We start from the raw sequence: 13,874 nt of genomic DNA, 5'->3' as shown, positions 1-13,874 counted from the left end.
AAATGTTAAAAAAAAAATTAACACATTAAGGTTATTCTTGAACAAAACAGCAACAAAATAATAATTATTGTTACCATAAAGTAGGTGATTGGCAATTATGTTGTGAATTCTGTGACAAAGAAGTTGCACAAGGAAATAGCTCTGTGCTTTTACTCTTGCATTGGTGAATCATTTCCCAAATATCCCACTTACATGTTTAACACACAGATAACAATTATCTTGTTTATGTTACTTTCTGTCAGTTTTAAAAGCACAAGTAAAAATTGTAATTTCATTCTTTTCATTAAATCTCCAAATGGCAGGAGTTAAATAAGCTTTTATCTTTATTTTCTTGTAGCAAACTCTCAAATTGATCTTTCACCAAACTTGTCCATCTTGCATTACAGTGACATTGCTGACAAGTACTGCTTGAATGTACCCAGTGGTCCACGCTCTACAGGACTGATTTTAGTTAAGAATTGATAACTTACTAATTTTACCTTTCATTTTAATGTGTTACTTTAATTGCGTGAAATACTTTAAATTACACTTAAATATTTAACATTTGATAGTGAAAACAACTCACTCAAGTGTTAATAGAATTGTTGGATGCTTGAAGTTGATAGTCATATCAAATTCCATCTGTATTTTAGAATAAGGTAGTTTAAGGTAATCTTCATGTTACGTGTTGTTTTATACATGTCAAAGTGTATTGTCACCGTCATAACATGCACTACACATGAATATAAAGAGTACATTTGGATTTTGATTACACTTTATTCCAAGGTCTAAAATTACGACATTATTATTTAATTTATATGTGAAGTTCTCAACCCTAACCTACAGTGTGCATCGTAATAGAGCCACTATGTCAGAGTTTTGATAACAAACCATTTCACAGTACATGATAATGGTCATGAATAACCTATTTTAATACTAAATTACTTTGTCAGCACCAATGGTATGCCTAATACCAAATATGTATCAAAATTATTTGTTGTTATTTCTGTCAAATTTATCACAATTGCACGTTGCCCATTCTAGTTTAAAAAGCAGTGCTCACTTACTGTATGGACAGAAGCATGCAAAAATAGGTAGAATCACAGGCTCGTAAAAAGCAGGTGGACACGAGTTCACGAAAGGTTTAAGGAATGTTTTGATGATTGGTCGCAGACGATGATCTGGAACAAACTGGAAACAAACATTTAAATATGTACAACTACACTGAGAGCTACAGCAACTACAAAAATTCATTGAAAAACTGATAAAAAACAATTTAAGAATGATGTGTAAAAAAAATCCTTGGCATAATTATAAATTTGTACTACCTGATTACATGAGAAGATGCTTTATTGCTAAAGCTTGGTTTCACAACTGAAAACTATTTGGTATGGCAAAATAGAACCAAGTAACCTTTAAAATCAAGCAAAATATGTATTTCCAAAAATATTGATGGGTGGGGGAGGGTAATTCAGTCAAATACTGTAATTTAGTAAAAAGATGTAAGATTTATTGAATAGCTGCATTCATATAAAACACAAAAATATTTACAAAACAATTTTGTGTTAATGAGAATTCTAATAAAAGCAACAGTATATGGAAAATAAAAAATAAATCTTTAATGGTGAAATTTTAAAGCCCTTTGATATACACATCTTTACAAATGGAATAAATAGTGTTAATTTTAAATTTTGGTTTAAATTACAAATTAAAATAATTACAAGTGTTAGTAAAGTTGTGGAAGCTGTTGAATAGAAATAAGCCACACAGTGACACATGCCCGGTTCCTGAGAGGGCTATCCAGCAGTAGGCTGGCCCGGCAGCCCCACACGAACACCGACGTCATGCGGGCATAACCTCGAGGATTAGGGCAGCCAGACTTTGCCAACCCCCTGCCCCTGCTCCCTCCTTCCTCGGCTCTGTCATCTATCCCTTAGCGGCCTGGAAATGCCGTGGGCTTTCAGATGCTGCCGCACGGACCGACGTGTTATTCACGACAGTGTTCTGGATGCTTCGGGCCGAGATGGCCGAAATGACGCGACACGTCACAACCACTCCAGTCCATTCCAAAAATACCGCCAAATGGTATAAAATGGTGAAGTCAGCCTACATGGAAATTCTGAGAGGAGATGATTGACGTGCAAGTCCTGCTTCGCGAGTAGCGCGGACACGGAATAACAGGTCCACGAGAGTGTGTCTGTGTGGACAGGCACGAGGTCAGAGGCGAACCACTGTTGAGCCTAGCTCTAGTGCAGTGTGTGAACTGTGGACTGGACAGATACTTAATGATTTGTGAACAGTAATTTTTAAGTGTGAAAATTTAATTAGTAATGTAAATATTAGTAGCAAATAAAACTGTATAAAATTAATTGGGTTATCTTCAGAAACCAGTTTTCCCCACTTGTAACATTTTGGTGTCAGAAGTGGGATGTATAGCCCTAATTAAAGGATTTAAATTAAATTACAGTGAATTGAAAATAAATAAAAAAATCATACAAAAATAATTAAATAACAATTAAATTTTTTGAGATTGAAATTGGTGTTTAGAACTGTAGTTCGTTTTGAGTTTAGTGCTAGTAAAGTTAGTGTTATTTTTGAATATAAGTTTAGGTTAGCCGTTAGGTGAAATTATGGTGTAGTTCATAGGACAGTAGTGACAGTGATAGACCTAAAGTATATGTGGACAAAGAAGATGGCGGTTGACAAACTTAAGAACATAATGGCTTTCAGGGCTGAAATGAAGGACGAAATCAGGGGACTGAAGAGTGGTCAAGAGGAGATGAATAATGATATAAATAGTCAAGAAGAGATGAAGAATGACATGAAGACCAAGATTGAATACATGAAGAAGAACCAAGAGAAGATGAAGAGGAGTCAGGAAAAAAAGTGAGGTGAACTGGTAGCTACTCAAAAGGAATTAAAGATGAAGATGGATGAAACCAGTGTTCAGTTGTAAGGTAAAATGGTATTGTTTGAAACAGCATCTGGTCCAACATCAGCAACATTTTGCATAACATTAACTGATGATCTAACAGCTAGCTCACCTCAAGCAGGCCACCGATCAGCAAGTAGCAGCTGTAACTGAAGAATGCCGACGAATGTTCAAGGAAGCTACAGCTGCTACGAAATGGAGGAGTTCATCCGGGCAAGTGAAGGTGGAAGGCACTGCAAAGGGCCACCTAAAATTCTAGCCACCCACCCTTGATGGCCAATTTTTGTGGGCTGTCTAAAGGCAAAAGTTCGAGGCAGCTGCTGAAGTGAATGGCTGGGGCGAAAAAGAGAAGGCTACAGACCTTGTCCTGTCCTTGCGAGGATCTCTGCTCGAGCTGCTTCAGACAAACCAGTTCCGGAACAGAATGAATACGCTGTATTATTAGAAGCTATTGAGCAGAGGTATGGTGACCGACACATGGGCCAGGTGTACAGAACGGCCCTCAACAGCGATCCTCGGAAACCTTCCAGGAATTAGAAGCTGACATCGAGCGACTCGTGTACCTCGCCTACCCAGAAGCACCAACAGAGTTCCGCCAGCAGCTAACCACCAGTGCTTTTATAGACGGGCTCAGAGATGCGGAGGTTCAGCAAACTCTTTGTTTAGATCGCCACAAAATATCTGCGATGCTCTTGTTCACGCCCTGGAAATTGTAGGTGCCTGCATTGCCTCAAAGAACATGAGCATCAGGGCAAGGCAGGCTTTGATAGAACCTTAACACAAAGTAAATGACAGCTCTAGTACTAACAAAATGATTATTCTCAGGTCATTAAGAAAGCTGTGAATCGTTCACAGTTTCAAGGAACAAGGGATCGCCCACGGTGTTTCGCATGTTGAGAAAGGGGGCATTGAGGGAGAAAACAGAAGGATGCGACAATGGGACTGAGGAGGGGGTCAATTCTCAGGTTCAAGGAGCAGAAAGTCGCCTAGGGAGTTCTGCCGGCCAGGGACAAGGACATGTTCAATAGAGATTCCCAGGGTGGGAACATGCCCAGCGGCACTGCCTGACGGAAAGGGAGATGCCATGGCAGCAAATGCAGAATTGTGAGTGGTGTGAGACTGTGTGTGTGGACAGGCGTGAGGTTAAGAGGTGAACCACTGTTGAGCCTAGCTCCAGGGAGGAGTGTGAGCTGTGGAACGTGACAATTATTGAGTATTTGTGAACAAACATTTTTCAGTGTGATAATTTAAATAGTAATGTAAATATTAATAGGAAATAAACCTATATTAAATTAATTGTGCTATTCTTACAAACATGTTTTTCCCCACTCGTAATAATGTAAATGTTATATGCACAACATTCTTCCTAGAGAATTCAAAATTATTTGAACAATAAAACCACAATATCACATTTTTCAGGACAACAAATAATCTGTAACATCTAATAATTCTTTTTGCCTCATGTTCACAAGGTGTCAAGGGGAGTTGAAGGGATAAAGGACACCGAAGACAGCCCAAGAGAGTATTTAATAGTTCCCATTGTAGCATCAATTGTCTCAAAATACGCATATTATGACATATGAATAGGGAACTGTATTGCTTTAAAATTCTTAGATACAGCTGATTGTCGATTCAGGTGTTCAAGGTAACAGCAAACCAGTTCAGTAATTATATCCTCAATTTATTTATATTTATAATAATTGCTGAAAACTTAGTTATTAAATGACTGGAAATCCCGATGATATAGGTAGGGGTAGTCCCAAACCTATCCCAGCAAGGACGACTGCTTCGACCTCATCCCAGGTGCCTGTAGGAGCATCAAATTTCTTTAGTGTCTTCAAACCTTATAAAGTGTGAAGTATTATATGAGAACGTCAGAGGCCTAAGAACGAAACCTATTGAATTCTTTTAAAATCATATTAATTCTCATCAAGATAATATCTGCCTTACATAAACCTGGTTTAATGAATTTAGTATTAATTTGCACTACTTTACTGAACAGTATAGCATATATAGAAACAATAGAAATGCATTACTACATCTAAAGAACGTGGTGGTGGTGTCTTAATAGCAGTTAAGAAACTCACACATTTTTATCTGTTCAACCACTTCATACTCTCAATTAACCTTGAATTGAAGCTGTCTGGTTACAAATTAATTTATCTGAAAACAAATTTTTTACTCACTGTAATATTTATTTACCTCCTCAAACATCACCAAATACTTATCTTTCTTATTTTGAGGCCTTAGAAGATTAACTTTCTGCACATCAAGATTATTTAACAACACTCTGTGACTTCACCTGGTGTTGACTTACCGATAACGAACTACTCACATTGCACATACTCGCATCAGAAATAAGGCGCACAATCTGATCAACTTCATTTCTAGTATTGGTCAATTGCAGTTCAACCAAACACTAACTCCTAAAAATCTCTTAGACTTAAGTTTCAGCGACAATTTTCAATATTTAATAATGGAAGCCGATGAACCTCTTGTAAAGGAAGATTTTTATCATCCTGCCTTAAAAATCAAGATTACATTTGTAAAACTCCCTCACATAATAAATTCTCCTCTTTTTTTTAAGTCCTTATAAAAATGGTGATTATCTAGGTCTTTACAATGCTATTAGAAGTAATGATTGGTAAAATTTTTATACATCATCTGATATTAATAACCTTGTAGATGAATTAAATACTTGTATCCTTGCTTAAAAAAATAAATTACTACCCATACTGGTTTTAAAAACTTGATTCAATCCTAGAATAAATCAAAACATGTTTTATTACTCTAAATTACCATTCTTACTGAAACGGACCAAGCAACGCATGTCTCACCTGTCCGCCGGCTGCTACGTGACTGCGCTCTCTGTGTCTGTGGTGACTTCCTTCTCACCTCCCCTGCCCCTCCTTGCCTCCCCTCCGCTGGTGTGTGCTCGGTCAAGCCAGTTCAGTCTGGACGGTTCGGGCTAGTTCCCCTCTTCCTTCCCCTCTCCCCGGTGTGCTTACTCCGCCCCTAGTTAACTAGTATATAAACACGCTATTAGCGGTGTCGCTACCTGCAGTCTGCCTTGACGTTTGGTGTGTGCACTTGTGCACTTGGTGACGTCGAAGCCGTGGTCATGGGCGTGAGTAAATTGGAACCTTAACGAAGTTTGTTTGTTTACTGTGTTTGTAGTGGCTTGTTAATTTAGAGTTGTGTTTGTCATTTTCCCTTTTCTTTCGTTGGCCACGTTCTTTATCAGTTGTTCTCCCTTCGCCCATGACCATATGGCTCGCTCGCCGTAAATATTTATAGTGTGTTGTTATTTTGTTTCAAACCTTTGCGTAGCTGGTTTGACTGCAGGTCACTGGTTAAAATAGGCTGTTATAGTTAAAATATCGTTTACCGATTGCATCACCACCTGACCTTTTTTTCTGTATTGTGTAAAGTATTACAAATTGTATAGTATACCACTTATGTATTATCTTTTAATTCTTTGTTATGCTTGAACATCGGTTCATATATTTGTTATTGTTACTAACGAGAATAAAAAATTAGTCTTGCATTGAACTTGGGCTCTTCTGTAGATGGTGCGCCGAGTTTTTCCCCTACACCACCTGCATTCTTAAGAAACTTGTTACTTTTTACGATCTTTTTCTTTAAATCATCCTTGGCTGGTTCAGCTTGAAGGATGCTGTGACGTTTTGAACTTACCTTGCGCACAGTATGGTTCAAGCTGCGCCACTCTGCTCCTTAAGAGCATTATAGCGGAGGTGTAAGGATTTAGGATCAGGATTTTTACTTTTTTTGGTGGTGTGCGCACTCGGGAGACATGGCAACTTCTGCGGCCCCTGTAGGTTGGGTATATACTTTAAAACGTAGCGACCTTATTGATTATTTGAATGAAAATGAAATAGAGTTTGATGAGTCCGAAACAGTGAAAGAATTTAGAGTTAAAATAATAAATCATTTAAGGGCCAACATAGACACTCCCGCAGCTCCTTCTTCCGCCTCTACCGAGACTCATGCTCCCTCTAGCCTAGATCAAAAGGTTTTCCTTAATGCTTTAAAGGGATTACCTAGGTTAGAAGGTAGTTCCCCACAACTGGTTCTGTCTCAGCTTCATGAAGCGGCTAGAGTACACAAGTTAAAGTTAGTAGGTGAGTCAGATTTCTTGAAGGCATATTTGGGGAAATGCGGTGATGCCTTCTTACCTTTACTCACGGAAGCGATTACATCTCGGCTTACTTTTAGCGCCTTTAAGGCTAGTGTGGTTTCCCTGGTTTGTCCTCCGCGCATTTTAGAAGCATGTAAACAGGAACTAGTCTACAGGTTTCAAAGACCACAAGAGAGTCTCTCCGATTTTATCAATTCAGTGTCCAGCTATGCCGAGGCTTTAGAGCTAAAATTAACAGAAGCGCAATTAGTTCAGGTCATCCTTAACAATATTTCACCATTGATTTTACAGCATAGTGTCATGTTAACCGCTCCTACAAATATGTTGGAGTTGCGTCGTTGGAGCAGCGAAGTAGACAACAAAATTGTAGCTATGAATAATTATGTAAAACAATTTCCTTCAGTATGTTCTACTCCTTCACCAGCCTCTCCAGGTACCTCCACATTTCCAATTGGGCGTCAGTCATCGCGGGGCAGGTTGACTCAGGTCAATGTGGTTAGTACTTGTTCATCGGATGGGGTAACTCAACCAGGGATCACGACAGTTAATTCGAGGCCTTTAGGGGCAGTCACCAGAGATTCATCGGTTAGATGCGCCAATTGCAGTCGGTATGGACATATGGCATCATGTTGTACTGAGCCGCTCAGGGACAGCTCTTCTCGAACCTGCTTTCGGTGTAAGAAAGCGGGGCACTATAGGTATCAGTGTCCGGGAAACTGATTGGGGTACCCCGTGAGAGTGGTCGGCGTACCTATCCTTCTTATAACAAGAAAGCCACTTCTGATTCACGTTTGTTCTTTGTGCCTATCTCTCTGTGTGGTAAAAGCGTTTCGGCTCTTGTTGACTCAGGTTCCACCAATAGTTTGGTTAGTGAGTCATTTTTAGGGCAATTAAGTAGCTCTACCCCAGGTTTGAAAAGTCACATTCAGCATGAGGCTGAGATTAAAATTTGTGTAGCTAACAATTCCATTATCACCTCCAATTCCATGGTTGTTTTACACTTCAAGATAGATCGACTGTCGTGGGACTGGCAGTTCCTTGTAGTTCCTGATTTGTCCTACCCCTTCATCTTAGGATTAGACTTTTTAGGGCACTCACAGGCAGTCATAGATTTCTCACATCACGAACTTAGATTTGGATTTGAACCTAATTTAACATTGAAATTAGAATCCGGTGATCGTAGTGCATTTAAGCTTCTGGTTTCGGATGATGTCAGTGATGAGAATCATAAAATGAAGGCCCTAGTAGCCGAGTTTCCGGAAGTCTTTACGACTCGCATAGGGAGATGTAATGTTGTACCCTACAAATTTCAGTTGAAAGACAACATACCTGTGCGTTCCAAATTTTTTAGGCCCAACCCTCATCTACAGCTTAAAATGAGAGAGATTCTGGATAAGCTTCTTCGAGCAGATGTAATCTCCCCCTCTGTTTCTAATTATAGTACGCCCACCTTTCTGGTAGCCAAGAAGAATGGTATTGATTACCGCCTTGTACATAACTTTATTCCTTTAAACAAGAAAATAATTATGGACAATTTTGGATTACCTACAGTGGAGATTTTGTTTGCTGCCGCAAGGACCGGACTGGTTCGCTGGTGGACGCATCACGACAGCCGGATATTCGCGGACCAGCTCAGACTCCTGCATCTTTTCGTCGAGTGACCTGGGTATCGCCATTTATTATTGACTGGTTAGTTTTTGGCTGCTCCGATGCTCCTCGGCCCGTTATGTGACTACAAGAGGATATCATGTGTTGGTGCCGGACAGAGATGAGTGGAGTATGAACTGACTTCACACACCAGTATTGTTTAGTCAGCTGGACTCTGGGAGTTGCAGAGTTCCTACCGGAAGGCGAAACCCCTGATGGATGGCTGAATTTCTACACATGGACTCTGGACCTGCTGGGTCATATCCTCGTCGGCTACTTCGGTGGATAGAAGTCCTACATCTGCCTAAAGTTCTTCGCCTGGAAGTCTTCGTTAGAGCGGGGGGGTTTTGAGCCGTGCTTACGCATGTCTCACCTGTCCGCCGGCTGCTACGTGTCTACTCACGTCTCCTCACTGTCCGCCGGCTGCTACGTGACTGCGCTCTCTGTGTCTGTGGTGACTTCCTTCTCACCTCCCCTGCCCCTCCTTGCCTCCCCTCCGCTGGTGTGTGCTCGGTCAAGCCAGTTCAGTCTGGACGGTTCGGGCTAGTTCCCCTCTTCCTTCCCCTCTCCCCGGTGTGCTTACTCCGCCCCTAGTTAACTAGTATATAAACACGCTATTAGCGGTGTCGCTACCTGCAGTCTGCCTTGACGTTTGGTGTGTGCACTTGTGCACTTGGTGACGTCGAAGCCGTGGTCATGGGCGTGAGTAAATTGGAACCTTAACGAAGTTTGTTTGTTTACTGTGTTTGTAGTGGCTTGTTAATTTAGAGTTGTGTTTGTCATTTTCCCTTTTCTTTCGTTGGCCACGTTCTTTATCAGTTGTTCTCCCTTCGCCCATGACCATATGGCTCGCTCGCCGTAAATATTTATAGTGTGTTGTCATTTTGTTTCAAACCTTTGCGTAGCTGGTTTGACTGCAGGTCACTGGTTAAAATAGGCTGTTATAGTTAAAATATCGTTTACCGATTGCGTCACCACCTGACCTTTTTTTCTGTATTGTGTAAAGTATTACAAATTGTATAGTATACCACTTATGTATTATCTTTTAATTCTTTGTTATGCTTGAACATCGGTTCATATATTTGTTATTGTTACTAACGAGAATAAAAAATTAGTCTTGCATTGAACTTGGGCTCTTCTGTAGATGGTGCGCCGAGTTTTTCCCCTACACCACCTGCATTCTTAAGAAACTTGTTACTTTTTACGATCTTTTTCTTTAAATCATCCTTGGCTGGTTCAGCTTGAAGGATGCTGTGACGTTTTGAACTTACCTTGCGCACAGTATGGTTCAAAGCGTTATAAAATAAATTGGATGAGATTGATTAACAATAATAACAAGAACAGTCCATAGAAGTTCTGATGTTATGAGAAAATAATGAAAAATGGTTATCATGAACAACATACATTAGGAGTGAATGGTAATGTTTCGAGTAATCCAAGCATATTATCAAATGCTTTTGCCAAGTACTTCTCAAGTATTTGTGTCACCAACCTGCACTTATCATGCTCCTCCTACTACTTCATTTTATGACACTATTGCTGTTCCTATAATCTCAGAAAGCTTAGTGCTTTAGGGCATTAAGGGATTAAAAACTTCCATGGCTACTGGACCTGATGGGATACCAAACTTTATATTAAAAGGCTGTCTCACCTATTAGTACCTATTCTAATACATTTATTTAACATGGGTTTAAAAACTGAAGTCTTTCCAAATGAATGGAAAATTGCAAAGGTTATTCCATTAAACATATGTTTCAAATTAAATGTCTCTAACTACCACACTGTAAGACTTATAAATGGTTTCTCAAAAATGTTTGAGAAAATGTTATTCAAAATAATAGGTAATTTTTTTTTCTTTAAAAATAGACTGTCTGATATTCAACATGGTTCCAGATCTGGTATGTCCACAACTACAAACTTAATTACATTCTTAATTCCTATTTATAACAAAGTCACCATCAGGGGTCAGGTTGTGTGCGCTAACATATCACACAGCATATGCTGAAATTTTCATTGTAATTATATTTTTAATTTAGTTACCAACGACCATAGACTTGAACTGCAGCAGTGCACCGAAGAGACTAGTTACTCCGGGTGTGTATGCTCTTTGAAATACTGTTTACTACGTAACATTGACTGTCAATGTAAATATAATATTGTGCTATGGTCCTATGGTGTATTTAATGCCAGATTATTATGTTTACAGGACAGTATGGACTGATAACTGCTAAATTATTGTTTCTATGTTATTCTGTACAAGATTTTTTTTTTGTGAATATCAGTTGTCATTTTGCAAGTACCGAAGGCCTGTCGACCTTGAAGGCACCAATTTAAAAGCTGTTATTTCTAATTGTTAAGTAACATAATTTTAAGAAAATTATAAGAATAAGGAGTTGGAGGCTAATAAATAATAGTTTAAAAAAAAACTAAAAAAACACGCTTATATAGAAAACCAAACCAAAAAATAGAAAATAAATTTTAGTAAATTTGAATTAAGAATAGTGAATTTTTTTTAATAAATATAAATTAATAATAGTGTATATAAGAAAAAAATGTATTTAAAAAAAAAGCGTGGGGTGCTTTTTAAGATATTATCGAAATGATAATCCTTCTACTCATATATATGTCAATAAAATATTTATAACTATTGACACCATGCACCCCACGCTTTTTTTAAAATAAAATACATTTTTTTCTTGTATACACTATCATTATTTTATATTTATTAAAAAAATTTACACTATTCTTAATTCAAATTTATTAAAATTTATTTTTTATTTTTTAGTTTGGTTTTCTATATAAAGCGTGTTTTTTAGTTTTTTTTAAAACAATTATTTATTTTCTACTTTTTAGTTTGGTTTATTTATAATTTAAAGTGATACTTCTTTATCAACATATGAAAGAAATTTTATAACAATGTAAAAAAATTTGATAGTTATTACATCAATTTATTATTAAAGTAGATTTTGAATAGATATTGGCTGCAGTTAAAATAAAATCGATAAATATTGTTTTATTTCAGAAGTGTCTCTAGATGTGGCTCAATTTTTTATTTATTACATGACTTAACTATTAAAGTGAATTTGAGGAGATATTGGCTGCTTCTAAAATATATATCCAATATAGCATGTTGAAGAACTACAGTTACTCAATAATTTCAATATCCTGGTATGAAAATCAATATATTTGGGAAGTCATTGATATTTATTCTAAGTCAGAATATCTGACGGGTCACCATCCTTTCTTTGCAAATGTCTCACAAAAATTTTTCTCCCATTTGTTCCAGTCCGATTCCACTGTAAGTTTCATTTGCATGCAGTTGTACCAAACTACACTGGAGTATTCTAAGAAATGTTTTAAAATTTCTATTTTCTTTTTGTCTTCTTTGATTAGGAAACGTTCACATTCTTTGTTGAAAACTTTAATCCACTGGTAAGCATTTGAGTTTCTCAATCATGAAATCTTTTGCAATTTCCCCTAAATTTTGAGTTTCAGATATAGTTTTTTTTTTTTCTTCAAGAAATTTTTCTAACAGTTTTTCCAATTTTTTTTAATTTGATCCACACTAGGTATGGATTCAGCACTTTTTGTTTTTTTCCTCAATTTCTTCCAGGTGAAAATCCTTAAACTGTAAGTTTTGCTCTCTATCCAAATATGTTTTTCATATATCATCTGTCAAACTTATCCATATTTTCCGTGTTTGATGTCTTTTATTTAATGATTTACTGACCTTGGCATAGTTTGGAGTATTTGTAACTGCTTGGTGTAGATTTGCAGGTTGGTGTTTGAGTGGAATTTCAAAAATCTGCCCATCAGGTGTAGCTATTGAGGTTATGCATATGGTGTTTGATTTCCCATCTGCTGTTGGTTTTACAGCAAAATAAAACCTCAATTTTTCCATGTTTTGTGAAATATTTGCAGAAAATGTTGTTTTATAATAATGTTTCACTCTTGGTTAATTGGTAAAATGAAACAAAGACGTAATTGTGTTTCTCTATTTAACGAAAGAAACAACATTTAAAGCCCTTCAGGTTTTTTTTCCCTTCATATTTTTACAAATATAGATAATATTCTCTTCAAGAAAGTATATTGTTCACAATAATCATAACCCACTCTCACTTTTCATTTAATTAAATGTCATAATATTTAGTACGCTTTGTTAGTATCGCGCCAAAGACAAACTAAAAGAAAAGAGTTCGCACATGAGCGAAATGGTTTTCTTTACAATGTGCGAACTCTTTTCTTTCAGTTTGCCTTTTGCGCGATATAAAAAAAGCCTACTAAATATTATGAAATTATATAAATTGACAAAAATCTTATTTTGCAAATTGAACAATGGAATAATCTTATAAAATTAGTGTATTATCATCGGTCCTCAATAAATCTACAAAGTTTGAATGAAATCTGGCCATTTAAAGTGGGTCAAAATCGCAACCAAAGGAGTAGGTTACAAAAATACAAACGAAAAAACATACAGGTGAAGCTAATATTGTCGCGGGTTGAAATTTTGCAGGGTTGTTGAAATCAAATTTAGGGACTTTACTGACGGGACTCTGGGCTGGCTGCTCTGTTCACTCGTCAGCGCAAGTGGCGTGACCATGTAATTGGGGCACGGGGCCGGCGCGGCGCGCTGCGGGCTTGCAGAATTTTGTTTGTTTGTTTGGCCGCGCGCTGGCGCAGCCACGGGCCGCAGTTACTGGGGCGCGCTGTCGTAACAAGCCGCGCGGTGTGGCCTGCACATTGGGGTAGAGGGGGGGTAGTCTTCCCAGATGTTCTAGTTAGTTGTTTAGTAAATTTGACTTCAATAACGAGCTTTTGTTATGGTAGGCGCGGCAGGGCGCGCGAATTTAAGCGCAAGTGAGTGGTGACTCGGGGCTCACTCAGGCGGAGGCTATGCGTCTCACCTGTGGTCACGAGTTGTTAGTTCGTTCGTGATGTAGGAATTCAAGCTTTCGGGCGGAAGCTATGGTCGACGCCAGAGGCCACGAGTCGTTTAATTTAAGTTAGGTCATAATGTAGTCGTCAAGCTTTCGGGCGGAGGCTATGGCCCTCGTCAGGGGTCACGCGTCATAGTTTTTAAAATGTAATGTTCGTTCGGGATTTCAAGGGCAGGAGAGGCCCCTACGTTATTTTTTTAAAGTAATCGATCAAGAAAGG

The 13,874-nt window shown here is 38.1% G+C and overlaps 1 protein-coding gene across 1 annotated transcript in view; it reads right to left on the bottom strand.

Annotated features, from left to right (window-relative positions):
• The window catches only part of LOC134531594 (exportin-5), a 298,110-nt gene that overhangs the window by 100,294 nt on the left and 183,942 nt on the right, over positions 1 to 13,874 (bottom strand). Inside the window, exon 13 of the mRNA XM_063367321.1 lies at positions 1,047 to 1,170. Within this exon, the coding sequence (XP_063223391.1) occupies positions 1,047 to 1,170 (124 nt within the window). The remainder of the gene's footprint in view (positions 1 to 1,046; positions 1,171 to 13,874) is intronic.

The sequence above is a fragment of the Bacillus rossius genome, chromosome 5, assembly GCF_032445375.1.
Source record: "Bacillus rossius redtenbacheri isolate Brsri chromosome 5, Brsri_v3, whole genome shotgun sequence".
Taxonomy (NCBI): Eukaryota; Metazoa; Arthropoda; class Insecta; order Phasmatodea; family Bacillidae; genus Bacillus; species Bacillus rossius.
The sequence above is the reverse complement of the archived record's forward strand: the minus strand, read 5'-3'. Positions and strand labels throughout refer to the sequence as shown.